Genomic DNA, 26,374 nt, shown 5'->3' on the forward strand with positions numbered 1-26,374 from the left:
TATATATATATATATATATATATGCATAAGTGACCATTATGACTGAATAATCTGTTGACTAGTCTCTATGACATGCACTGACCACCATGGGGCAGACGCTCAATGCAGGAGCTGCCCACTGATGGTAGCGGGATCACCACTCAGCCAGAAGCTGGGCTCACGGCTGGTGAGAGCAGCAGCAGCAGCGAGAGCCTCTCCTGGGTTAGCAGCAGCGCTACCAAGTGGTGGCACCAGGCAGAGCGGGCCGGGATGAGCTCGGGGCCTGGCCCTGGCTCAGGCTCCTCCCTGGCCACCTGCTGCTTGGCCCACTGCTACATCCCCTGAGGGGTTCCCGATTTCGAGAGGGCACAGGCCAGGCTGGGGCCCCCACACTCTCACCCCCATGCACAAATCCGTGCACCGGGCTGCCGGAGTCCATTCTTCACTAGCTGAGTTTAGACAGAGACCCCCCAAAAGCTAGTAGCCCTTGAAAGTCCTAGCAAAGGTCAGGGCTGTGCACCACCCAGTTAATTAAGACACCACCCAGTTAATCTTGCTAAAGCATCATCCCCACCTTAGTTCACTTAATTCCTTAGATACTTGTGTAGATCCTTGTTGATTATTGTTGATCAGATACTCTGCCTATTCCTGGAAATTATCTGCTGATCTGTGTGTCATTGAAACCTCCTTACCCTAAAGGCTACCCCGACCTCAATAAAAGATCGGAGTGGCCTGAGCTTAGGTGGAAGTCCCTCTCCTTGAGTTGGACTTGCCCGCCTGGTCCCCCGATATTGCAAAATTATCTTGTGTCTTTCTCTCTCATTTGTTGTGCGGCTCCTCTTTCAGATACCGAACCCTACTCCACGCAGAACGTGGAGGGAGTCTTACTCAACACCGGGCCTCTAGTATATTATAAAAACACACACAATAAAACTGGGTTGGTTGTGACCTTTGCTATAAATAGTATGACCTTCAAGTATTAGAAGGTCAAGAGCTGGGTGAGAGATGTGGGGAAACGCTCTGTGCTCTTGATTAATGAATTTGATCCACTCTTCTCTCTTTACAGTGTTAAAGAAAATTCTTTTATCCTTTCTGGAATTACCTGGATGTAGCTGGACATTGGGGTCCAGAATCCACAAATGAATGGCTAGCAGGTGCCCCCACAGCTGAGGTCAGCTGTGGGGTTAGGGAGGCAGATGATGCTGGCTCACGTTGCTGCTCTCAGTGAATCCCCGTGAAATGTGGCCGTGACACCCCATCACACATATCACCCAAGCTCCAAGGGGCATCCTGGGTGTTGTGGCACATGGGGTGACACCTAGCAACCCCTCCACATCTCCCAAAGCACACAAAGGGTCAGTGCAGGGCTTTTAGGCTCTGCTGCTCCCTGTGATCACAAACCTTACTCTTCAAGAAGCCGAGGCCAGGAGCTGTCACCAACATGAAATGGGTTCTACCCCCATCTCAGACAGAGGACTAAGAAGGAACAGCTCCAAACTAGTGCTCAGCTCCCACTCCACAGTTTTGAAGAAGCAGGAGAACCTGGTGTGCTGTCAGCCCCACCACTGTCCCCCTCACCAACCCAAATACACACACACACACACACACACACACACACAAGTGCCATCACCTGGAAAGGACCAGTTGAGCTCTGGAGTCAGTTTCACCTGAGCCCATTTGTACAAAATTTCTGACTAAAGCCACAGAAAATTAAAGGGGACAGAGATACATCAAGCCAATGGGGAGGGGAAAGAAAGGGGAAAGAAGAACAATACCTTGCTGGGGTCATTGATCCCAGGGCCCCAAACTTACCGGTTCTTGGAAATAGAGCTGGTAACTAAAAACAGGTTTGGCTTTGAGTATGTCCATCGGGGACACATTGGGGTTTGCTGGTATGAAGGGAGTATTCAAACTTGCCACTGCCCTGTGGAAAGAAGAGGCACCAAGACGTAGACCCTGTAAGACGATAGTCTGTAAGGACCTTACACATCAAGCCAAAGCTCAAAGCGGGAAAGCGATGTGCACAAGCTCTCACACCGTCAGTGTGTGGGGAAATGGGATCTGCACTCAGATTTCTTGAATCCCAGCCCAGTGTTTCCCCTCCCCACCCCACCCCACCTCACCCCCGTTAAACTGCAGTATTTCTCACTTGCCTTAGATGAAGACAGACAGAGCACACACACAACTACATCTAGTGTATCAACCTTGACCAGAATATGTGAACACTGCAATTTCTCCCTAATTTTTAGCATTTTTTCCCTTCCTTCCTTCCTTCACTCACTGTGTCTCTCCTGTGTTGAGTGTAATTCCATGCTATATACTAGGGGAGAAAAAAATATAAAATCAGTATTCAAGGAGCTTATTATAACTTCATAAGGAAAACTAGACAAATACACCCATGGCTTTATTATGAGATAGACTGTGAGATAAGCGTGAGAACAGCACAAAATGCCGTGGGCTCTCAGGATAAAACATTTCTGGATCTGGGTGTCATGGAAGACCTGGTGCGAATCTGAACTTGGCATCTAACCCAGTAGGTAGAGAAACTTTTTGGTGAGTCCAATGGTTAAGAACTGAGCTCTTATTTTGCCTTTGAATGAGGAAGAGGACAGAGAGAGAAGCTAAAGAGATCAGAAAAGCAAGAGTGTGAACAAATTATAAATATTTTAGGAAATGTTTGCTTTTTCTTAGTCTTTGATCCCACTCTACCATTTGAGCTGGGGTTGAGCTGAACCTAGTTCTCCTGTGTTTCCGTTCTTATAAACTTAGCCAAATAAAAAGGAACTAGATTCGTTAGGGAAACCAGGTGGCCGGTAAGGATAATGTTTATTGAACCTGCTAAGATTCCAGGCTGAAACAGGAGGTCGGACAAATTTTAATTTTGGTTGCCAGCTCAAAAGGAGTGTGGCTGCAAAAAACCACCCGCCTCTCTGGGTTCGAAACCCACCATCTGAAAGCTCCTGCTGCAGCTCTGAAATGCCATTCTAAGGACAATCGGGAATGACATGACGATGATCATGAAATGCCTTTCTAACCTGACATCTGTGCAGCACGTTGCAGGTTGTGTAGTCAGGTTGCCGCTTTGTGGTTGAGGACACAAGGCCTAACGAAGTGACTTGTCACACAGCCAATTCAGGGCAAAACTGGAAGCCACATTTTCTGACTCCCTGTCCAGGACTGACGTCTCTCCTGATGCTTAATTCTATAAGCCCAACACCCCTGCTGCCTTCCCGCTCCCCTCAGGGTCTACCATCCTTCTCCCGCATGCCCACTGAGTACTGTCCCTGAATTATCTGTCCCACCACCAGTAACTGGGACAGGCCTCACTTTCTAAGACATTAGCTCATTAAGCCCTCCTTGTTAATGTGTCAATGGGCATGAAGGAGCTAAGGTGCTACCTTCCCAGATAACCTATTTGTTTTCCAGACATTTTCTGGGGTTTGAGACTCAAGGAAGGATTCTAATGGGAATTCACCCCAGTGTTACCCAAATTCTCATTGCTCATGGCCTAATTACCTCACTCTCTCAGGGTAGAAGAGAGCCATGCTCCACACCAGCATGCCACCCCAGTCGTGGCCAATGAACACCGCTTGGAGGATGCCCTAGCAAAGGATAAAGAAGGGAGGTGAATGTGGGCAGGTTTCCGGGGTGAGGTGCTGAGAGCCCAAGGCCTTGTGCTCTCCCCTGAGCCCAACCCTCAGATGCAATTCTCTCATTCACTTCCTAGGGATCCCTCCACTGATCACGCCATGGAAGGTCATTATAGCATCAGGCCTGGGGCGGCCACACTGGGCCGTGTCCACTGAGATGTCCCAGGCGTACTCAAAAGTTCCAGTGCCAATTCTGTAGGACTGAGAATCTGCAGAGGTCAGGGACCATGACATTTTGGCCTCATTTACTAGTGCCTGGAATCCTGCCTGGGAGTGGTACTGAAACTCATTAGTCATATCAGATTCTTCCCTTGACTCTCACACCGATTAACAAGTGATAAATCCCACTGCGTTGAGGGTCTCTTAGCTGCCCCTCCCGTTTTCATTTCTCACCATGGCGTAACTGAGGATGGCAGGAGGCTGTCACTGAGTTATTATCTCAGGAATAGTACGTGTGCTCTGCAAAAGCATATTTGCAGGTCACCCTTGTTGATTTGTTTTGAGTTTGACATTCCAAATAATGTTAACTGAAGGCATTTGATTTTAGACATTTCAAAAGAAATGTAAGTTTTAAAAAGTTGTGAAACATTAGCCTATAGCAGTGGTTCTCAACCTTCTTAATGCCACGACCCTTTAATATAGTTCCTCATGTTGTGGTGACCCCCAACCATAAAATTATTTTCGTTGCTACTTCATAACTATAATTTTACTACTGTTATGAATCGTAATGTAAATATCTGATATGCAGGATGTATTTTCATTGTTACAAATTGAACATAATTAAAGCATAGTGATTAATCACAAAAACAATATGTAATTATATGTGTTTTCCGATGATCTTAGGCGACCCCTGTGAAAGGGTCGTTTGACCCCCAAAGGGGTCGCGACCCACAGGTTGAGAACCGCTGCCATATTGAGTCACGGAATCTCTCCAGTCTGCTTTTCCAAAGCTGGAGAAGCTTATCAACTGATGAATTCAGTAGTACACAAAGGTTAAAGTCCCTTAGAGCAACCCCCAAACAATAAGGGATGTGAGGCAGTGGATGAATGCCCAATCTTTTCTATCCTCAAGCACGACAACTCTGTGGTGCATTCTACATGCATCTTTAGAGAGTTCTTAGCAAAACTAACTCCCGATTGTTTATAGTGGTAATGAGTTCATTAATACCTCTTGATTGTCTTTCTTTCCTAACTTGCCTCACTTTTCCCATCCCCTCACTTTTGTTTTCTGAAATTGTCTCTCAACAAACTAACTGTACTCAAGTCCTTATCTTAGGTCACCTTTGAGAGAAAAACTAAAATATATGATAAAATAAATTTGGAAAATCTTCATTTAACTGTAGTTAAATATGTTTTCTTTGTTACAGGAATTTAAGAGTTTTAATATGCTAATGGTGATCATGGCTTTTCAAGAGGGGATAAAGAAACTCGGGCTTCCCAAACTTGAACTGTAAACTTGTATCCCAAGGCAACTTGCAGAACTCCCTGAAACTCATGTTAGGGATGCTTGATCTAAAGTTTTTGCAACTTCTCTTATTTTAAAAAACACACAAGATATTTTATTGATTTTTTAGCATGAAAGGGAGAAAGAGAGAGAGAGAGAGAGAGAGAGATTGATTGATTGATTGATGTGGGAGTGAAACATCAATCAACTGCCTCCTGCACACCCCCAACCAGGGATTGAACCCGCAACAGGGGCATGTGCCCTGACAGGGAATTGAACCATCAACCTTTAGGTGCATAGGATGATTCCCAACCAACTGAGCCACACCAGCCAGGGCCAACTTCTCTTATATTTGAATAAGAAAAATATATATTTAAAATATTAAAGGTGCTTAAGAGTAGATAGGGGAGTGAAAAGGATTTTAAAATGTATCAAAATACAAGTACCACATTTTGTACCACCACCAAGAAAAAATGGCTACAGTGCTGATATTTAACCCCAAGATATCCAGTGGCAGGTCGGAAGAGGGGAAATTAAATGGCTTAGACAGTCCATGGGGAACTTCCTGCAACTTCCATTGGAAGATGGAACAATGTGCTCCTTAGTTGAAAAGAGCAAACTCCTCTCACCACACCACCCACCTCTCCCCTCTAATTACTGTGCTGGATGGTGAAATTAAACCCAGCAGGTAGGCAGCTCCTATACAGATTTCTGGAGCTATCTCATGCTCTGGTTAATTGTGTCAGCCTGCAGAGGCTGATTAGCATAGTTAATCTTATCTTGTGATTACCCTGAGGAGGAAGTTCTGAATGCCCAGGTGGGATGTGGTGAATGAGTGTGTCTATCTCCAAGTGACAAAGAAGCACAGGATGGAGAAGTTTGAGAACCAGAGCTAGAGTCATTTGGGGGAGCTTGGAACTAGGCTTCCTGGGATAGGAGAAAAGAGCAGAGGAGGGGCAATTTGCACAGGTCAAGGCTCATGGGCCAGGATGTGCCCACACATCTGTATACAGCTGTGGAGTTCCATATCTCCTCTCTTTGCTAGGGGCTCCCTGAGAACCAGGTCTTTGTCTTCTGTATTTCTCTCATCACTTAGTTCAGTGATGGACCTCCTGTTAGTTTTGGGCAGAGTAAGATATCTACACTAATAAAAGAGAAACATGGTAATTGGCGTACGACCGCTACCCTTCCCATTGGCTAATCAGCGTATCCTTATGCAAATTAACTGTCAGCCAAGATGGCGGCCGGCAGCCAGGCAGCTGGAAGCGAACATGAGGCTTGCTTGCTGCAGTGACGGAGGACTCCAACGTTCCCCACCTGTGCTGCCGGCCTCTGAGCTGGCAGTTTGAAACATTCTAACAAATATAGGCTGGGATCTCAGAGCTGAAGTTATACATTGTTTCGATTATAGAACCGAAACAAACCAGATATGAAGCCTCAGAGCTAGAGCCAGAGCTAAAGCTGGCCCAGAATAAAATAAAAAAAAGGAGCGGTTGGGAGCTTCAATCAACAACCGTCAACCTGAAAGCAGCCCTCAGCCCCTCACCCAGACTGGCCAGGCACCCCAGTGGGGACCCCCACCCTGAAGGGTGTGTGACCAGCTGCAAACAGCCATCATCCCCTCATCCAGACTGGCCAGGCACCCCAGAGGGGACCCCCACCCTGATCCAGGACACCCTTCAGGGCAAACCAGCAGGCCCCCAGGCCTCTATCCTATATAGTAAAAGGGTAATATGCCTCCCAGCACCGGGATCAGCATGACAGGGGGCAGCGCCCAAACCCCCTGATCGCCCTGCGGCTCTGTGTGTGACAGGGGGCGGGGCCACAACCTCCCTATCCGCCCTGCTCTGTTCGTGACAGGGGAAGGCGCCCCAACCCAGCCCCCCCCCCACGGGCCCTGCTCTGTGTGTGACAGTGGCTTCGCCCCAACACCCTGATTGGCCCTGCTCTGTGGGTGATAGAGGGAGGCGCCCCACCCCCACCCCCACGGGCCCTGCTCTGTATGTGACAGGGTAGAGCCATAACCTCCCCATTGGCCCTGCCTTGTGAGTGACAGGGGGGAGCTCCTCAACCCCCTGATTGGCCCTGCTCTGTGCGTGACAGGGTACGGAGCCCCAACCCCCCTGATGGGCCCTGCTCTGTGCGTGACAGGGGGCAGTGCCCCAACCCCCTGATGGTCCCTGCTCTGTGAGTGACAGGGGGGAGCGCCCCAACCCCCTGATTGGCCCTGCTCTGTGCGTGACAGGGGGTGGCGCCGCAACCTTCCCATCGACCCTGCCTTGAGTGTGACAGGGAGCGGTGCCCCAACCCCCCAATCGGCCCTACCCTGAGCGTGACTGAGGGTGGCATCGAAACCTCCCGATCCGCCCTGCTCTGTGCATGACGGGGCGGCACCTCAAACTCCCCAATCAGCCCTGCTCTGAGCCCGACCAGGGGCTGCACCTAGGGATTGGGCCTGCCCTCTGCCACCTGGGAGCAGGCCTAAGCCAGCAGGTCGTTATCTCCCGAGGGGTCCCAGACTGCGAGAGAGCACAGGCCGGGCTGAGGGCCCCCCCCCCTTCCCAACCCCCGAGTGCACAAATTTTTGTGCACTGGGCCTCTAGTCTATAATAATAAAAGGGTAAGATGCTAATTAGACCAGACAGCCGGACAACCTTCTAGATATCCTTCTGGATGACTTTCCAGATGAAGCCGGGGCTGTGAGAGCCAGGGCTGTGAGGGCCGAGCCCCTTGCATGAATTTAGTGCATTGAGCCTCTAGTTTAAGATAAGATGGGAAAAGCAAATAGAAGAGAAGAATAGGATGGAATCAGATGGAGAAATGAAAGTACTATATTAGAAAAGATAGAGGAAGATAGATGGTTAGGGAGACAGATGGTTAAGTAGATGGAAAGATGGACTGGTGTGTGGCACCTACCATGTGCCAGCCTCTGTGCTACAAAATGGCTCCCAAATGCTTTATATAGAGCATCTTGTTCAATCATCACAACCCACGACACCCATTGGCTCTCAGCTTAAAGGTGCATAAGAATCACTAATAATACTTTTTAAAATGAAAATTGCATGTAAAGAGATTTTAGTTTTATAATCTTCTCATAGGAGCTAGGAAACTACATCATTAATAAGTAGCCAGGTGGTTTCCATGAAGTTGGTCCTAGGACCCCACCTTGAGAAATGCCATTTACTGAATAAATGAATGAATGGATGGTTGGATGAATAAATAAACATACCCTTTGAGGCAGTTATTCTAGGAATCATTTGGAAAGGTAGAGACCAAGGAGCAGAGCAAGTGAGTACTTGTTCATCTCTCACTGTTAGTAATTGAGGGCATTTGTATCTGCCCTCCCTACTGTAGGAGACATTTAGAGAAGGTTATACAAGCGACTGTCCATGCTCTTCAACGCATTTTCTTAGAGTAGAAAATGGCAGAGGCTCAAGGTGAATGTATCCAATTTGAAGAATTTCTACCCTTACTCATTCAACCAATATTTTAAGCACACACTCCATGCCAGCCATAGAGGTTGTACTAATGAACAAAAACAACAACAAAAGGACAGCCTTTTTGGAGTTTAAAGTCTAGAACAGATAGACATTAATAATCTCGCAAATACAACCTTATAAACTGCTCCAAATATTTTTTTATAAATGCCCTGTTTATGGTGTTAACAGAAGCTAAGAGTCAGGGAAGGGTTCTTATTTGCATTGTTGTCTTAAGTATGAGTCTGACGGGGAGGGGGGGAGGATGGAGGTACAAAGATAAAGAGGATAATACTGGAAAAAACAACTGTCAATCAGGAATTCTATACCCATTGATAATACCTTTCAGAAATAAAGGTGAAATAAAGGACTTTTCAGACACAGAATCCAAACAATTCAGTAGAGGCAGATTAGTTACTGGAAGACATGTTAAAAGAATTTCTTCAGGCAGAAGAATAATAATTTTAAATGAAAACCCAGGGCTACATGAAAGAAAATGGTAACTACATGGTATATAATGATTTTGTCTTATATTTTATATTTCTTTAAGACATAATTGACTGACTAAAGCAAAAATAATACTCATAAAGATGTGTTATGAGGAAATCATTATGCCCATTTTAGAGACAGAAAACTAAGATTATTACAATCATTGGGGAGCTTGTTAAAATTCAGATTTATATCAAATAGATCTGAGGTGGGTGTCTAAGATTGTGCATTTCTATCAAACTCCCAGGCAATGCCAATGCTGCTGCTCAATGAACTATATTTTGACCAGTATATATCATAACGCAAATTTTGATAAATGTACACTCCTTGTACTAGGCTTGAGGCTAATAGGTCTCATGGGATACTCCCAGCAGGACTATGCTTTATTTGTACAACTCAACTCAAAAGCAAGAAGATCATAACAATTAACAACCTGTGCACCCAACTAGTAAAAGAGATAAATATGTCCAAGTTCTTTACCTTGGATTTCCAGGCCATCCATAAGTTACCTCTACCTTCCTTTATGTTTTTTATACTATGTGGTTCCACCCAGAATGGGGTGAGGGTTGGAAGTGCCATTTACATTTCTTTTTATTTTTAATTTAAATAATTTTTTCAATTACAATTGACATACAATAAAGTTTATATTAGTTTCGAGTGCACAACAGAGTGTAGAATAAACTCTCAAGACATGAATTGCTTGCTTTTTGGAGTACTGGGGGAAATCAACTTTCTTCATCCCTTTTGTCTTTATAGGAGTTGTTCTTTCTCCCTGCATGCTCTTTGTCTTCCACTGAGATGTTCATCTCAGATTTACTCATTCTACAAGGTCCAGTTAGTTCAGGCTCTTTCTCTAAGAAGTCTTCCAAGTACCCCAACCACAATGAACTGTGCTCTCCTCCATTGCATGCCATGGCTACTTATATTAACACTAGAGGCCCAGTGCACAAAATACATGCATGGTAGGGTCCCTAGAGGCTGCCAGCTGCTAGCCAGGGGCCTCCCTTTGTTCTGCGCTGACCCCTGATGGTTAGTGCACATCATAGCGAGAGATTAAACTCCCAGTTAGTCGAACTCCCAAGGGACACTTTGCATATTAGGCATTTATATATAAAGATCATTATCGTACAGCATACTTTATATTGGAGCCATGGGCGTTACATTATCTTTCCCTATTATATGTTGAACTCTTGGAGATAATGACCCTTGTCTTGTCTGTTTTTAAACCCTTTTCCCTATAGTACTTAATACAGAGACATACCCTAATGAATACTTGCTTAATTAGTTAATTATGGAGAAAATGTATTAGTGTCTAGAGAAAAACTTACCATCTCCTTTTGAAAACAAAACTTAAGAAATAATTTGAGAAAAACACAAGACCAAAACTAATAAAAAATAACTGTCATATACTGAGAGATTATTAAATTCCAGGTACTGTGCTAAGCATGTTTCACACATTGTCATTGAATCCTCATAAAAACTCTGAGACTAGACGTTACTTCTATTTGTAGAAGAGCAAACTGAGACTTAAAAAAGACAAATGACTTATCCAAGGTCACTGGTTCTGAAACGTAGATGTACCTCATAGTGCCTGGGGAGTTTTAATAAATATTGATTGATGCCTTAACCCCATCCCCAAATATTATGACTTCATTGGTCTGGGGTGGGGTTTGGATATCAGAGTTTTTAGGATCCCCTGATCCTAAAATGCACCATTTCTATTTCCTGGATTAACTTGATAATCCTCATGAACCCTTATCCCAAGGGATGGCGGGTAAAACCCAAATTCAGTTTAATCACGTTAACTCCAGCTGAGGTGATATTTCAATGCCTTAAGGTCACTCAGCCTTTTTCTCTCCAGTGTTTCCAATGTCTTCCCTCTCTCCTCACAGCCACTGCCCAGGCCCTTCCACCGAATCCTGGATTCTCTGGTCCCTTGCTGCCTGGTTCCTGGAACCTTGCTTGGCAGACAACCTGAAGGCCAGTGACTGGTGAACTTGACATCAGTGTTCTCTCACTCCAGACAGGGCCCGTGGTATGTCTCTCCCTGCTCCTCCACAAGCTACACTTCCCTCTGGGGGTGATCCCTCCCTTTCAGCTTCAGGCCAGGTGGCCCACCCTGCAGCACTCCACCATGCATCACTTTGCCTCCAGAAGAGCAGCCCTTAAGGCAGTGATGGCGAACCTTTTGAGCTCGGAGTGTCAGCATTTTGAAAAACCCTAACTTAACTCTGGTGCCATGTCACATATAGAAATTTTTTGATATTTGCAACCATAGTAAAACAAAGACTTATATTTTTGATATTTATTTTACATATTTAAATGCCATTTAACAAAGAAAAACCAACCAAAAAAATGAGTTCGCGTGTCACCTCTGACACGCGTGTCATAGGTTCGCCATCACTGCTTTAAGGCAAGCTCCCTGGCCATTCTCAGCTAACATCCAGGTCCCTTAAGAATTTTTTTTTAAATCTAGCTTTTTCCAGACCCCACAAGAGCCAATTTACATTTATTTTTATTTTTATATACGATATTATCTCAGAGTAGCTCTTCCCCTAACCACAGCAGGCCTATGACTTGGCTCAGAAGTAGCCACTCCTCTTGGATCCTAAGTAAGAAGCAGGAAAAGAAAAACCCTCTTCTGTTTTCATTTTCCTCCTAAATCTACCTAAAAGCTTTCCTCTTTCTGCACTTTAGCCCAGAGAGGCTGATAAAGATACATGGGTTTTGCCACCTTCGTCATTGAGCTGCTAACTTGTTCTTCCCACCCCACCTGCGACAGCAGGACCGGCCCTCAGAGACCTCTTCCTCTCTCACATTGACATTCCCTACTCTGCACCCTTCTCCTTCCCATGGTGGCATCTTTCTTCCCTCGTACTCTAGGACTTGAGCAGAAGAACATGATTTTCCACAAAAAGAAGAAAAAACATCTCTTTAACATTTTCAAAATATTACCCTCATTACATGAGTAAATCAAGATGGAAGTGGTGAGTATCTAATCTAATAATAGTCAGACAGGGGAATTGACCCTACCTTCGCTACGCCTCCCATTAGCTAATCAACGAGATATGCAAATTAACCGCCAACAAAGATGGCGGTTAGTTTGCATATGTAGGTGCGAAGCGGAGCAGCTAAGGTGCTGAAGGCGGCTCCGGCCAGAGCAAAGGCCTGGGTGCCGGGTGCTGGATGAAAACCGGTGCCAGCAGCCAGGGGAAGGGAAGGCCTATTGCACGAATCTTTTCATGCAACAGGCCTCTAGTTAAGAATAGAATAAATGGGGTAGAAGTGGCAGAAAACAATAAAAAGTTTCTTAAAATAGTGAACACATTCAGGGCATAGTGAACCCTCAATTTTTTAAAAAAAGTATTGTAGTTGCAACATTAATTGTGGCATTGTGATGGGTAATTCCACTGTTAACTGTGGTAATCGACAGGATGTGAGAAGATGGATAAGTCTGTTCACAGCCCAGCTGGCGACGGGGTACGGCTTGACTGGTGTTGACCTCAAGCAGTATTTCCAAATATGAATGTCATTGCCAAAATTCACAGTCCACCTTCCAAATCTGCACCACATACCAAGTGTTCACAAATTGTATGTCTGTGGCCACAGCCGTCTTTGTTTCTATTAGCTGTAATACCCACTCATGGCAATGCTGCAACTTTAAAACCAGCAATATCGCATTTATATCAGCCACTGACATGCCATCAAGGTGAGGGAGACCAGAAATGGCAGGGCCACATGAGCCATGGAGATGGCCACATAAGCAAGCCCCAGAGGGACCTGGAAACCAGGGTTATGCTAGTGGCAGGAGTCACCACGGGATCAACTTAGACAAATGCCACCCAGGTAACTTGGCAAGGTTAGTATGAGGCATTACCACTTCAAGGGGAATGAAAACTTCTGTCCACTGTCAACCTCAATAAACTATGGACCTTGGTCAGCGAGCAGATACAGGTACATCAGTGGTTCTCAATCTTCCTACTGCCATGACCCTTTAATACAGTTCCTCATGTTGTGGTAACCCCCTACCATAAAATTATTTTCATTGCTACTTCATAACTGTAATTTTGCTACTGTTATGAATCGTAATGTAAATATCTGATATGCAGGATGTATTTTCATTGTTACAAATTGAACATAATTAAAGCATAGTGATTAATCACAAAAACAATATGTAATTATATATGAGTTTTCTGATGGTCTTAGGCGACCCCTGTGAAAGGGTCGTTTGACCCCCAAAGGGGTTTTGACCCACAGGTTGAGAACCATTGGCCAATAGGATATTTTCCAAACTTCTTTACTCAAACAAACAGAGATATCCTATTCCCTGGTAGATCCTTTTCATGAAACAAAAAAACAAAATAAACTCATCTCTGCCTTGGTAACTTCTTCTGGTCAGCCACCCACCTCCCACTGTCCCAAAGTGTGCCTTTCCTTACTCTGCTCGAGGGCTCCAAAAGCTAACACCTTGAAAGGCTTACATCTTGTATTAATTGCCCAGACCCAAACAGAATTCTCCAAAGAGATCATTTCAAAATTATTACTTACCAACTTATCTAGGAAGGTTACCATGTCCTAAGAAAGAAAACACAACACAAAATCAGAAATTGTATCCACCCACCTCAGCCACTTCCAGATTAGAATTACTGTGTCAGCCTTTGTTTTGGACTGAATTTTATCTCCCTAAAATTCATAGGTTGAAGCCCTAACCCTTGGTACCTCCGAATGCAACTGTATCTGAAGATGGGGTCATTAAAAAAGGTGATGAAAGTTAAAATGAGGTCATTAGGGTGAGCCCTAATCCGGTGACTGGTGTCCTTATAAGAAGAGGAGAGTTAGCTCTATCAGTGTGGCTCCGTTGGTTGAGCGTCGCCCCATTCAATGAGAGGTCACCAGGTCAATTCCCCATCAGGGCACATCCCTGGGATGCAGGCTCGATCCCCAGTAGGGGTTATGTAGGAGGCAGCCAATAGATGTCTCACTGATGTTTCTCTCTCTCTCCCTCCCTTCCTTTCTCTCAAAAAAACACATTTAAAAAAAAGAAGAGGAGATTTGGACATAGATACACACAGAGGAAAAACCATGTAAAGACACAGGGAGAAGATGGCCATCTTCAAGCCTCATCTAGAAGCCTCAAAAAAACCATGCTGACACCTTGATCTCAGACTTCTAGCCTCCGGAATGGCAAGAGAATAAATTGCTGTTGCTTTAGCCACTCAGTCTGCAGTACTTTGTTATGGCAGCCCGAGCGAACTAACACAACGTTCAATCATTTCACTGGCTTTTGAGTTATCTCCCTTCCCTTTCCAGCATCCTCTCAGAAGTGGCAGAGTGGGGGAGGCAAAGACTTAGAAATTGAGGAAAGAAAAACAACCCTAGCTGGAATTAAGCTTTTACCCATGCTCCCTTATGAGATGCAAAGGCTGCATGAGGGGCTGAATTGGGGGGAGCTCCACAGGAGTAGTGACTCTGAGATGGTGGCTTTTTATAATTTGAGTGTAATCAGCATTATTGCCAGTTTTCTGTTTCTTCCCCTTGACCCCTCCAGCCTTTGCTTTTGTTCTAAGAAGGTCTGCCCCTTTCTCCCCCTGCAAGCTCGGAGGTGAGGGTCCCCCTCCCCCATGGTGCTTCTGGCCATCTTAGAATAGGAATGCCATTACGGTCACCAATCCATATAATAATCCTTAGGTCTGGCCACCAATATCTTTTACCAAAATATAGCGATTTTTAAAATTCCCAGTATGGAAAGACAATCTGGTGGAGTGGCTAAGAGGAAGGATGGGGGAGCTATTGTAGGGTTCAAACCTGGCTCTACTGGCTGTTGACCTCAGGCAATGACTTTCCCTCCCTGTGACTCAGTTTCCTCTTCTATACAGCAAACATTGGCTATCATTTTGAAATGTTATCTCAACTTTCAGTAAGAATTTACACCTAAATTCTGTGAAATGATGTTTCCCTGGGATTTAAATGAGTACCCACATTTCTGTCTTATAACAGTAAAAATTCCAGGATGAAAAAGATATTACAGATATTATCCAAAGACTCTTCTTACCTTGCATAATATTTCCAAGGAATATTCTTCTATTTCTGCAATTAAAAAAAAATACATATATATGTATCTACTCTAATAAAAGAGAAACATGCAAATTGACCGCACCTCCGTTACACCCAAGCCACGCCCACCAGCCAATCAGAGCAACTATATGCAAATTAACCCAACCAAGATGGCAGCCAGTAGCCACAGAGCTAGAGCAAGCAGGAGGCTTGGTTGCCCTGGCGATGGAGGAAGCCAAGCTTCCCGCCTGTCCTGGCCGGCTGTGGCCTCCGCTCAAAGCAACAAAATTTCAATTATAGAAGATAAATAAATCCCAGATACCTGCTTCCAGCCAGCCTCCAATGGGAGCTTGTGTGGCTGGGGGCCGTGGCGAGCCTGCAAACAGCCATCAGCCACTCACCCAGGCTGGCCACACCATCATGGGGTGAGGGTCCCACTGGGGGCTTGGTCAGCCTGAAAACAGCCATCAGACCCTAATCCAGGCTGGCCAGGCACCCCAGTGGGGACCCCCACCCTGAAGGGGCTGTGGCCAGCCTGAAAACAGCCATCAGCCCCTCACCCAGGCTGGACAGGCACCCCAGTGGGGACCCCCACCCTGAAGGGGCTGTGGCCAGCCTGCAAACAGCCATCAGCCCCTCACCCAGGCTGGCCACACCATCATGGGGTGAGGGTCCCTGCTGGGGAGCTTGGACAGCCTGCAAACAGCAATCAGCCACTCACCCAGACTGGCCACACCCTAGTAGGGTGAGGGTCCCCACTGGGGGGCTTGGCCAGCCTGCAAACAGCCATCAGCCCCTCACCAGACTGGCCAGGCACCCCAGCAGGACCCCCCACCCTGAAGGGGCTGTGGGAAACCTGCAAACAGCCATCAGCCCCTCACCCAGGTTGGCTACACCCTCATGGAATGAGGGTCCCCGCTGGGGAACTTGGCCAGCCTGCAAACAGCCATCAGCCCCTCACCCAGGCTGGCCAGGCACCCCAGCAGGACCCCCACCCTTATCTGGGATACCTTCAGGGAAAACCAGCCAGCCCCCACCCATGCACCAGGCCTCTAGCCTATATAATAAAAGGGTAATATGCAAATTGACCCTAACAGCAGAACGACTGGGAATGACTGGTCACTATGACACACACTGACGCTCAATGCAGGAGCTGCCCCCTGGTGGTCAGTGCGCTCCCACAGGGGGAGCTCTGCTCAGCCACAAGCCAGGCTGACGGCTGCCATTACAGCGGTGGTGGTGGGAGCCTCTCCTGCCTCCTCAGCAGAGCTAAGGATGTCCGACTGTAGCTTGCTTAGGCCTGCTCCCCGCTGGTAGGTGGACATTGCCCGAGGGCTCCCGGGCTGCCAGAGGGATGTCTGACTGCCAGCTTAGGCCCAATCCCCCAGGGAGCAGGCCTAAGCCAGCAGGTGGACATCCCCCGAGGGGTACCAGACTGTGAGAGGGCACAGGCGGGGCTGAGGGACCGCCCCCCCATCCCCCAGTGCACAAATTTTTGTACACCAGGCCTCTAGTTTATATATATAATTTGCATGATTAAAAATTACCAACAAACTAAAAGGGCCTGTTTGCCAAAAATAAATAAATAAATAAATAAATCTATCTTATTAAATTCTTAGATTGAAGCAGTCTACTTGCTTACTTTTGTTTTTGTTGCCTGTGCTTTTGGTGTCACATCCATGAAATCATTACCGAGAAGCTTTTCCCCTATCTTTTCTGCTAGAAGGTTTAGTTTCAAGTCTTACTTTTAAATTTTATTCCATTTTGAGTTGAATTTTTAAAATATATATTTTTATTGATTTCAGAGAGGAAGGGAGAAGGAGAGAGATAGAAATATCAATGATGAGAGAGAATCATTGATCAGCTGCCTCCTGCATGCTCCACACTGGGATGTGCCCTGACCAAAATCGAACTGTGACTTCCTGGTTCATAGGTTGATGCTCAACTACTGAGCAATGCTGGCCAGGTGAGTTGATTTTTTTTTGTAAGGTAAGGTGTAAGATAAGAGTCCAACTTCATTATTTTATATGTGAATATTTTGTTTTCCCAACGCTATTTGTTGAGAAGACTATCCTTTCCCTATTGCGTGTTCTTGGCACTCTTGTTGAAGAGCAGTTGGCCGTATATGGGTGGCTTTATTTCTGGGCTCTATATTCTGTTCCATTGGTCTGTGTATCTGTCTTTATGCCAGTACCATATTGTTTTGATTACTGTAGATTTAATATATTTTTAACTCAGGATGTGTGAGTCCCCCAGTTTTGTTCTCTCTGATTGATTTGACTATTGGTCTTTTGTGGAGCCACATGAATTGCAGAATTGTGTTTTCATTTTCTGTAAAAAATGCTATAGAGATTGCATTGAGTCTGTAGATTGTTTTGAGTAGTATGAGTATTTTAACAATATTAGCAATTCCAGAAAGGAAAAAGAAAAAGGAAGAAAAGTTACCAAATAAATGATTCAAAAAATTTCCAAGAACTGAAAGATAAATGTATCCAGCAAAGTATATGAAAAAAAACCTATATCATAGCACAATATCAGACCATTTTAGAATAAACAGATAAAGAAAAGACCATTGCACATTCTACATCCCCACCAACCAGCAGGAGACACCCTCAGGACACAGGCTATTGGGCTTCTCATATTCATCCAGAGTAGGAGGAGCAGGGACATCTTGGACCCGAACCGCATAGACAGAGGACACTGCAGGATGGGGAGGCACAAAGTCAGGCACCCTTAAAGGGCTGCCTGCTCTGACCTGGGACCAGAGGAAGACAGAGCAGTGGAGAGCTTGAACAGTCAGAAGGCATGACCAACAGCTAACCCACCATCAGGAGCAGATGAGTCTCCATAGCCTTTCATGTCCATAGCTAGTACCCGGAAACCCGCCTGGACCAGAGCTGGGATCTAGAAAACAAACAACTCAGGTACATACAGGGTAGTCTTATAGTGTTTGGCTGACACTCCCTCTTTGCTTCCTCTATCCCCATGGTCTTGTAAATGGCTCAATCCAAAGTGCCACCTGACATTACCAGGTATCTCCATGGAGCTGGATAGAGCCCACCTGGATAGGGCTGCCATGGACCACTGGTGGTAGGGTTTGTGCACTGCATCTAATGCTGCATCTAAGGGAGCACCTTTCCTAACAAAGACCTTGTATATTTCTATAATCATTACAAAGACTTCCGGGAGATGGCATAAAGTGTCTTGAAGAAGTCTGCTTTTTCTTCTTTACTCTGCAAAGGTGGCATATGGACTAACACAGCTCCGAGGTCTGGAGCAATCTCCAGCCCCAACATTTCTGCGGTATCACAGCCATACTTGGGCAACAATGCTCCACTGTAAAGTTTCGCTTCTTAATGACATTCGGGCTGGGGCACACCATTAGGCTTTCTCCTTGCCTCACCTGACTGGGGTACCTTTACCCAGTTTTCCTTACCTGGTACCTCCAAGAGAACCAGCTCTCAGGAAATCCATGGCAGAGGCACACAGCAGGGCCAGAGCCCAGCTCCACGAAATGCAGATGCACCCCGGGCTGTGGAAGAGAGAGGTGAGCAGGAAGTCACCACACCACCAGGCCAGCCAGAACCAGACCCCCCTTCTGCAGACTATCCAGGCCATTTCAGCATATATCCAGATCTTGTTTGGACAAGATTTCTAAGCCTAAGATCCCAATGCTGAAAGTTGTCTGAAAAGGGACAACTCGCCAAACTGTGCAATAAAAGCAGGTGGCTTTCACTGTAACTTATATAAGAAGCTTGAAAAGAAGATTATAATGTTGGGGGAGAAAAAAACCCAAAACCAAAAGAACTTTGCATCTTCCTTTAAAGGCCCTTATACTATTGGAGTTTCTGGTGTGGTTTGTCATGTTTTCAATATTTAAAACTGGGGATCAGTTTTGTGCAGAGTGTAATATTCATGCTAACATGCAGAATACCAGGATTATTTGGTTAAAAGCTGTTTGTATCTTGAATATGAATTTTTTTTCAAGTTTCCTACAAACTCCTAGTCCTTTCCGGGCTACATGGGTGTGGCAGCGGCTGCTAGGGCTCAATATCGGTGCCCTTCTCCTGGCACATGGTGGCATTTTCCAGCTCTCCCCCCACTTCTTTGCAGTGGGTATGGCCATGTGACTGAGTTCTGGCCAATGGCATATGAGCGAAAGAAATGTGTGCTACATCCAAGCCCTCCCGTGCTTGGTCCTTCCTCTCTTTTTCTGTCTGAACCTGAATGGATTGGGCCTTGAGGAAGGTGGAACCAGCAGAAGGAAGGGCCTGGGTGCTTGAATAACTGCGTGGAGAGAGCCCACTCCTCACCACACTGGACTGTGCTGTACAAGAAGCAGACCTGGTATTCAGCCACCGAAAGCTGGGTTGTTTGGGACAGTGCTAGGCCTCCTCTGACTAGCACAGTGGGGTCTAACCAACCAAAGCAATTCAAAATATAGTCAAAATATAGCCTATCTTTCCCAAATGTACATATCTCCAACTTATTAATGGAAATGAATGAGAAAAATAATCTTCACATTATAGAAATTCATTCTGGACAATTCCATTTAGCTGCATCCCAGATTTCTCCAAGCCGGTGTTCCAAACTGGAAGTTTGGGTCACGATTTCCAACAAGCTATTTTGCTCAAGAAAACATTAGGCTGACTTTTCATAAACCCTTTCTTGAACTACAATCTTTTATTAAGAATATGTTCCACTGCACTAGACTGGTAGCTCAGTTAGTTAGAGCATTGTCCTGATATACCAAGGTTGTGGGTTGTGGTCAGGGCATGTATAAGAATCAACCAATGAATGCATAAATAAGTGGAACAACAAATCAATGTTTCTCTCTCTCCCTCTCTCAAATCCTATATAATAAAAGGGTAATATGCAAACTGACTGAAGTGGAATGAATACCTACAGCCCCTTGCCCTGGCCAGCCCCGCCCCGGAGCGGGCACCCCCACCCTGATCAGGGGCGGGGCTGGCAGGCAAACCACCCACAACCCCTTACCCCAGCTGGCTTGCCCCCCGATGGCCTCCATCGGGCTGGGCCTGGTGGACCCCACCAGTGCATGAATTTGTGCACCCAGCCTCTAGCCAATAAATAAAAATTAAAAAAAGAATATGTTCCACAGTCTTGCCTTTAGTACTTGGTAAAGGGAGGGAATTTAACTTTAAACTCCATAATCCTTATATTGAAAAATGTTATAGTGCTGATGTCCACTCAAATGATCCTCATCAGCCTCTGTTCTAAATGGATCCTAACTAAAGGCCCATTTTGCTGCTTTGTATTTGATTCTGCTGAGTAGCTCAGCAAAAGTGCTTTCCCATCCTTTAAATGACATGTTAACAAAATTGCCTTAAAGCTGGAAAACGGGAAAGATCTATTACAATCCAGTTTGGGTTGCATTAGCATCCAGGGAGATGCACACAACAGCACCCCCTGCGCCTGGGCTCAGCTGGGGTTCCCCAGTTCTTGAGTCTGGGTGGTGGCAGGGGCAGTAAAGCAATTCTGAACACCCTTCTTCAAGGCAAAATGAGGAATCTATTGCCAGTGGTGGGATATGCATCAAGAGGATGACAAGAATAAGCCTGTCCATGGGGTTGAAGACACAAGGTTACAGCCCAGACCCCAGGCCCAGGCAATGAGCCCCTCACTCTTCATCAATATAGAGATGAGGTCTGAAGGGACCTTATGAAATGTTCATAGGAGGGGCTACACTGACTCTGACCCGTAGCTTCCAGTACTACTTTCTTACACTCAACTCCTACTCATCCTGTAATGCCCACTTTACCATGTCAGCTGCACCCCTCTGCCCGCATTTATGACTGCTGCTTGCATATGGTCCGTGTCTTCTATTGATTTTTGAGAAATTATTCTTGTGGGAGATATGATTTCCCTATAAACAATGGCTAGTCACTACCCTTGATATTGAACAAATGTCTCTGTGAGTCATTTTAGGAGACCCAGTTAGAGTACTCAGCTGACGGAGGGAGAGTGCTCACTTACCTTGATTGGTACATAACCATGGCTCACGTCATTTGGATGGCATGGGATTGGGAGAGGGGCTGCGACTTCTGTTTTGAGAAGCTGAAAGTAGAAGGTACACAGTGAGAGGTACAGTGAGAGAGGTGTCTTCTGCTTCCTTCCATGAGGGGTTCTCAGAGTGAGTTTCCAAAACTCCAGCGAGCTCACCTCCCACAGCCTCCATCAGGGACTGACCAACCCATCCTCCTCTCCTGCGGCACCACCATCTCATTATAAAGCTGTGAACACTGAGATTCAGAGCGATAAGAAATGTACCTAAATTTGCCACCTGAGAAAATGCCAAAGCCAGGATTCAGACAGCCTCTGTTTGATTAGAGCACAACTGGACGTCATTTCTTCTCCTTCCTTTCAGTTCCGTGGAGGCCCCTGGCTGAGTTCTGACCGATGAAATGCAGACAGAAGAGTATGGCCTGTCGGCCTAGCCCATGAAAATCCCCACCTGATCCTCTACGTCCCCTTTTCCTGATTTCCCAGTTGAGTTTCCGATGTGAACTCGGAAACCACAGATGGAAGATGGTGGGTCCTCCATCAACCAGATCCTTGAATAGCTGGGCAAAGCCAAGTCCCTGGCTGCCATCAACTGCTTTTACATAAGCAAGAAATAAATACCACTTGCTCTAAAACACTGAGATGTTGGGCTTTAGTATAATTCTTCTCTAGGGCAGTTCCTCAGGGGGTCACCCAAGCTCATGTTGAATACCGCCAGGAACACAGATTTCCCAGAACACCAGTCGTACCACCATGGTATGGCTCTATGGCTCTGTTGAAGGGTTTCTCCTCCAACTCAGCCAAAACAAAACTCTCTGTGCCTTTGTTGGTCTGCTAGGGTTGCCATAACAATGGACCATAGACTGGGTGACTGAATCAACAGAAATTTATTTTCTCACTATTTTCAAAGCTAGAAATCCTAAATCAAGGTGTTGGCAGGGTTGGTTCCTCCTGAGGCCTCTCTTCTTAGCTTGTAGATGGCTACCTGCTTGCTGTGTCCTCATGGCCTTCCCTCTGTGTGTGTCTGTCCTAATTTCCTCTTCTTATAAGGATAAGAGCCATATTGGATTAGGGTCCATCCTAATGACCTCATTTCACCTTAATTCGTTCTTTAAAGACCCCATCTATGGCTGGTGTGACTCCATTGGTTGAGAATCATCCCATGCACCAAAAGGTTATCGGTTCAATTCCCACACAGGACACATCCCCAGGTTGTGGGCTTGATCCCCAGTGTGGGGCATGCAGGAGGCAGCTGATCGAGATTTCTTTCACATTGATGTCTCTCTCTCTCCCCCCTCCTTTCTTCTCTCTATAAAATAATTAAAAAAAACAATGGAAATAAACATATTTAAAGGCTCCATCTATAAGTACAGTCACATTTTGAGGTTCTGGGGCTTAGGGTTTCAACATATGGATACAATTCAGCTGATAGTCTTCTGCCTGCACACTACTTTCTGTCCTCTGGAGTCCTAGGGGTTCAGATAACCCATCTTTTTACAGTATTCAGGTAAATTCCTGAACAAAGTGTTCTTGGGGTTTCTATAACTTACTGGTGTCAGTTTCCTGGAGACAGATGACAAGGGACGATGAGCACATGTACGTGAATGGAGCAGCATGTTAGTGACTTCTGCTGCTCAATTTCTCATCTTTAGTCCCAAAGGTGCAACCTGAGGAAGAAGCACTCCACGGCCATGCAGTATTCTCACCTCTAAAATGGGGGAAATAAACTGTGGAATCCACCTCCCTTTTAAACATGGGAGAGTCTGCATAGGTGTCCTCAGAGCAGGACACAGGGTGAGCCCTCCACCTCTGTGGTGTCTAGAGAGGACCTGGGGTATGGCAGTGGGGATGGGGCAGGGGGTGGGCAGTGTGGTGCCCTCTGATGGCAATGAGCCTTGTCTGGCCAGAGGAGCCAAGACATGGACCACTGTGGCCCGTGTTCCTTGGGGACCTTCTTTTGATGTGTTCCCAGCTTCCTAGGTCACTCACCAGTGATACCCCACTGCTTCCACGGTGGAAAGGGTGGGGGTTCCTACTCTAATGGTTCTCCCATGTGTTTGTACAATTTACAGGCCTGTTCATGACTGAGTCCCACAGCCTTCCTGAGAGATAAGAGGCATGTCTCTGTTCAGAAGGGACTGATTTCCATTTTTCCTTGTATCTTCCCCACCCCTCTAAGGAGAAAATGGGTGAGACACGCCTTCCTTTCCCAATTTTACAAAACAGGAATCTGTGGCTCAGATGTGATGAGGGGGCAAACCTCGTAAATGGGACAAACAGGTGGATGCTCTGTCCCAAGTCTGGGCGCTTTCTGCTCTGCTGGGTGAGACTTCCAGGCTTGTAGAAGGACTCAATATGCTTGTGCCAGATGTTTTAAAGTTATGAAGTCATTAGCTATACATTTTTATTTATTTGTTAAAGACAAAAAGGCAATTGTTCTGAGCTAAATTGTGTCTCCTTCTGTTGAAATCTTAACCCTCAGGGCCTCAGAATATGACTGTATTTGGGGAGAAGGTCTTTAAAGAGGTGATTAAGGTTAAATGAGGTCCCTGGGTGGACCCAGGGGAGCAAGAATCCCATTTAACTGGTGTCCTTATAAGTAGAGAAGATTAGGACACACACAGGGGAAGACCGTGTGAAGACACAGCAAGAGAGCAGCCATCCACAAGCCCAGGAGAGAGGCCTCAGAAGAAACCAACCTGCCAACACCTCAGTCTTGGACTTGCAGCCTCCTAGCGAGACTGTTTGAGAAACCCAGTCTGTGCTGCTTTGTGGTAGCCCGAGGAAATGACACAATTCCCTTTAAGAAAATGGTTGTGACGCCTTTGAAATCCATCTAGCACAATCAAGTGTATGGGCTCCCTCCTCCCTCCTCTCCCATTACACTGACAACCCTGAGCAAAGCACCGCATTATGCTAAAAGTTTGTGTAACTGTCACTCCTGGACTTGGTGGGATGGTCCTCAGCTTTGGCAGAGCAGGCTAATGGCCAGGTAGCCCCCAGAGGGTGATTAAGGACATCCTGTACTTAGTGTGAGAGACAGATTTTACATAAAAGCCTTCCTTCAGACTGCCATGAGGGCGTAAACCAGGAGGAACCAAACAACTACACCCGAGTGCCAGCGGTATGACCTGGCACACAAGGTAAGGGCTGGGTTCCCTACCCCCACTGGGGCAGACCTAGCAGCTAGATTTTCAATATTTACTCTAAAGAGTAAAACGGAGTGGCTTTGAAAGCCCCACTCTTGTCTTGGTTCCCCTGACTCTGACTAGTACAAATTCTTGCTCTCAGAGCATCGCTTCTCTGTCCATTGACTGCAGAGAAAGCAACAAGGTGTTCTTCAAGGACTCCATGATGCTTGCACAATGGGTAATGAACTTCCACCCAGGAGGGCTACCTGGGAACCATATCTGGAGCAATGAACTGCCACCACAATGGTTCTCCTCTGACTTGTTTTGTCTCATGTAACTAAACAGAGACAAGAAACAGGATATCCCACTCAGCACAGATGTGCAGTTACCTGCACCCCGGTGACTTTCTCCAGCTCTTGCAGGGCCATGTCACTGTTGTGGACGAGGATGGTGACCATTCCTAAATCACAGGCTGGCTTCAGATTGGCCCCGATGTCATCCAAGAAAACAACCTGAATCCAAATAGCATAGACACTAGCATCACTTCAACCAAAGTGAACTTCATGCATGAGAGACAACACCAAAATAAATACATTAATTTGTAAATAATGACTATCCTATATAATAAAGAAGCAATATGCAAATTGACCCTCATGCCATAACGCCGTCACAAGATGGCGGTGCGCACAGCGGGGGCAGGGCTGGCAGCCGCTCCACGCGGCCCAGAGGCAGGGCATTGGGGTGGCACTCCAGGACTCGGGGCCATCCCATGGCGCGCCAGCCACGTGGGGTGGGACTCCGGGACTTGGGCAGTCGCATGGTGCAGGGGGCAGGGGTCTCGCGCAATTTCGCACAACAGGTCACTAGTTTTACAATAATGAGATAAAGAATGATTTTTCTCTCCATGTAACTTTACTCTTAAAATTAAAAACATTTAATTACAGAAGAATCACATAAACACAGAGATATATGTGTTCCCACATACACCTACTGAGTTCAGCCTGAATTCTGAAGCTGTGAGAAGATTAAGGAAGAATATAAACTATCAAAATGACATTAAAATTCATCTAGAAAGATCAACACATATGAATCGACAAAAAAGTATGTCTGGAAAAGAACTGTAATACATGCAGATAAGAAAACAAAGCTATAAAAGGTTAAAAAGTAGAGTTTGATACTAATAAAGAAATGAACCAAAAAATAATAATCAATGAGATAGAAGAGAGTCTAGGAATAGACTCAAATACAAATTACAGTTTAGCATCTAATAAAAGTGTCATGTCTAATCGATGAAGAAAAAGATTATTTAAAGATTATTTAGCTACTAGAGGCCCAGTGCACAACATTTGTGCACTGGGTGGGGTGGGTCCCTTAGCCCAGCCTGCACCCTCTCACAGTCTGGGACCCCTCAGGGGATGTCTTTAGCGCTGCCCTGGAGGCAGAAGCAAGAGAGGCTCCTGCCACTGCCGATGTGCTCGCCAGCCATGGGCCGGGCTTCTGGTTGAACGGCGCTCCCCTGTGAGGGAGCTCCTGCATTGAACATCTGTCCTCTGGTGGTCAGTGCATGTCATAGCGACTCTTTGTTCCTCTGTTTAGTCAATTTGCATAATAGCCTTTTATTATATAGGATTTTACCAGTTTGAGGGGAAAAGTAGATACTCCATATCTTACTTCAAAATAAGTTTTGAATGGATCAAAAGTTTAAATTTTAATAAAAATAAAGGAGTAAGAGGTTCTTAGAACAGTAGAAGAAAGCATGGGTGCATTTATTTATAATCTTGGATTAGAGCAAGCCTGGACTTGTAAGCAGCTCCTTCAACCCCAAAGCCCTAAATGAAAATACATTTACTTATATGCATACAAAAATTTAGAGCATTGTTATAATGCTTAACCCAGGGACTGAGGAAAGCAGAAGCAAAGTTTTAGAGAAAGACCTTCCTGGTTTCATTGAGCCTGATAAGGATTCCCAATGATGGAGCTCAGGGTTTCATTGGATCAGGTGTGGGTGAGGTGGGGCCAATAAGAAAGAGTCAGAAATGTCAGGGAAAGGAATTTAATCTTAGTCCAATCACCTTTTTGAAAATTAGAGTAGGGGAATATAATGCAAAAAGTATTTTAGAATAGGTC

At 45.7% G+C, this 26,374-nt stretch overlaps 1 protein-coding gene across 3 annotated transcripts in view; it reads right to left on the reverse strand.

The window, feature by feature from the left end:
* EPHX2 (epoxide hydrolase 2) overlaps nucleotides 1-26,374 on the reverse strand; it is a 70,465-nt gene that overhangs the window by 17,928 nt on the left and 26,163 nt on the right. For all 3 annotated transcript variants that reach the window (XM_070415570.1, XM_070415571.1, XM_070415569.1), the window contains exons 5-12: nucleotides 24,637-24,759; nucleotides 21,090-21,170; nucleotides 18,529-18,624; nucleotides 17,918-17,996; nucleotides 15,091-15,125; nucleotides 13,587-13,613; nucleotides 3,496-3,581; nucleotides 1,792-1,903 (exon numbers count right to left, since the gene is read on the reverse strand). In XM_070415570.1, coding sequence (XP_070271671.1) covers nucleotides 1,792-1,903; nucleotides 3,496-3,581; nucleotides 13,587-13,613; nucleotides 15,091-15,125; nucleotides 17,918-17,996; nucleotides 18,529-18,624; nucleotides 21,090-21,170; nucleotides 24,637-24,759 — 639 coding nt within the window. The remainder of the gene's footprint in view (nucleotides 1-1,791; nucleotides 1,904-3,495; nucleotides 3,582-13,586; nucleotides 13,614-15,090; nucleotides 15,126-17,917; nucleotides 17,997-18,528; nucleotides 18,625-21,089; nucleotides 21,171-24,636; nucleotides 24,760-26,374) is intronic.

This window comes from Myotis yumanensis, unplaced genomic scaffold, assembly GCF_028538775.1.
Source record: "Myotis yumanensis isolate MYYU_CA2020_CCGP unplaced genomic scaffold, mMyoYum1.0.hap1 SCAF_5, whole genome shotgun sequence".
Classification (NCBI taxonomy): Eukaryota; Metazoa; Chordata; class Mammalia; order Chiroptera; family Vespertilionidae; genus Myotis; species Myotis yumanensis.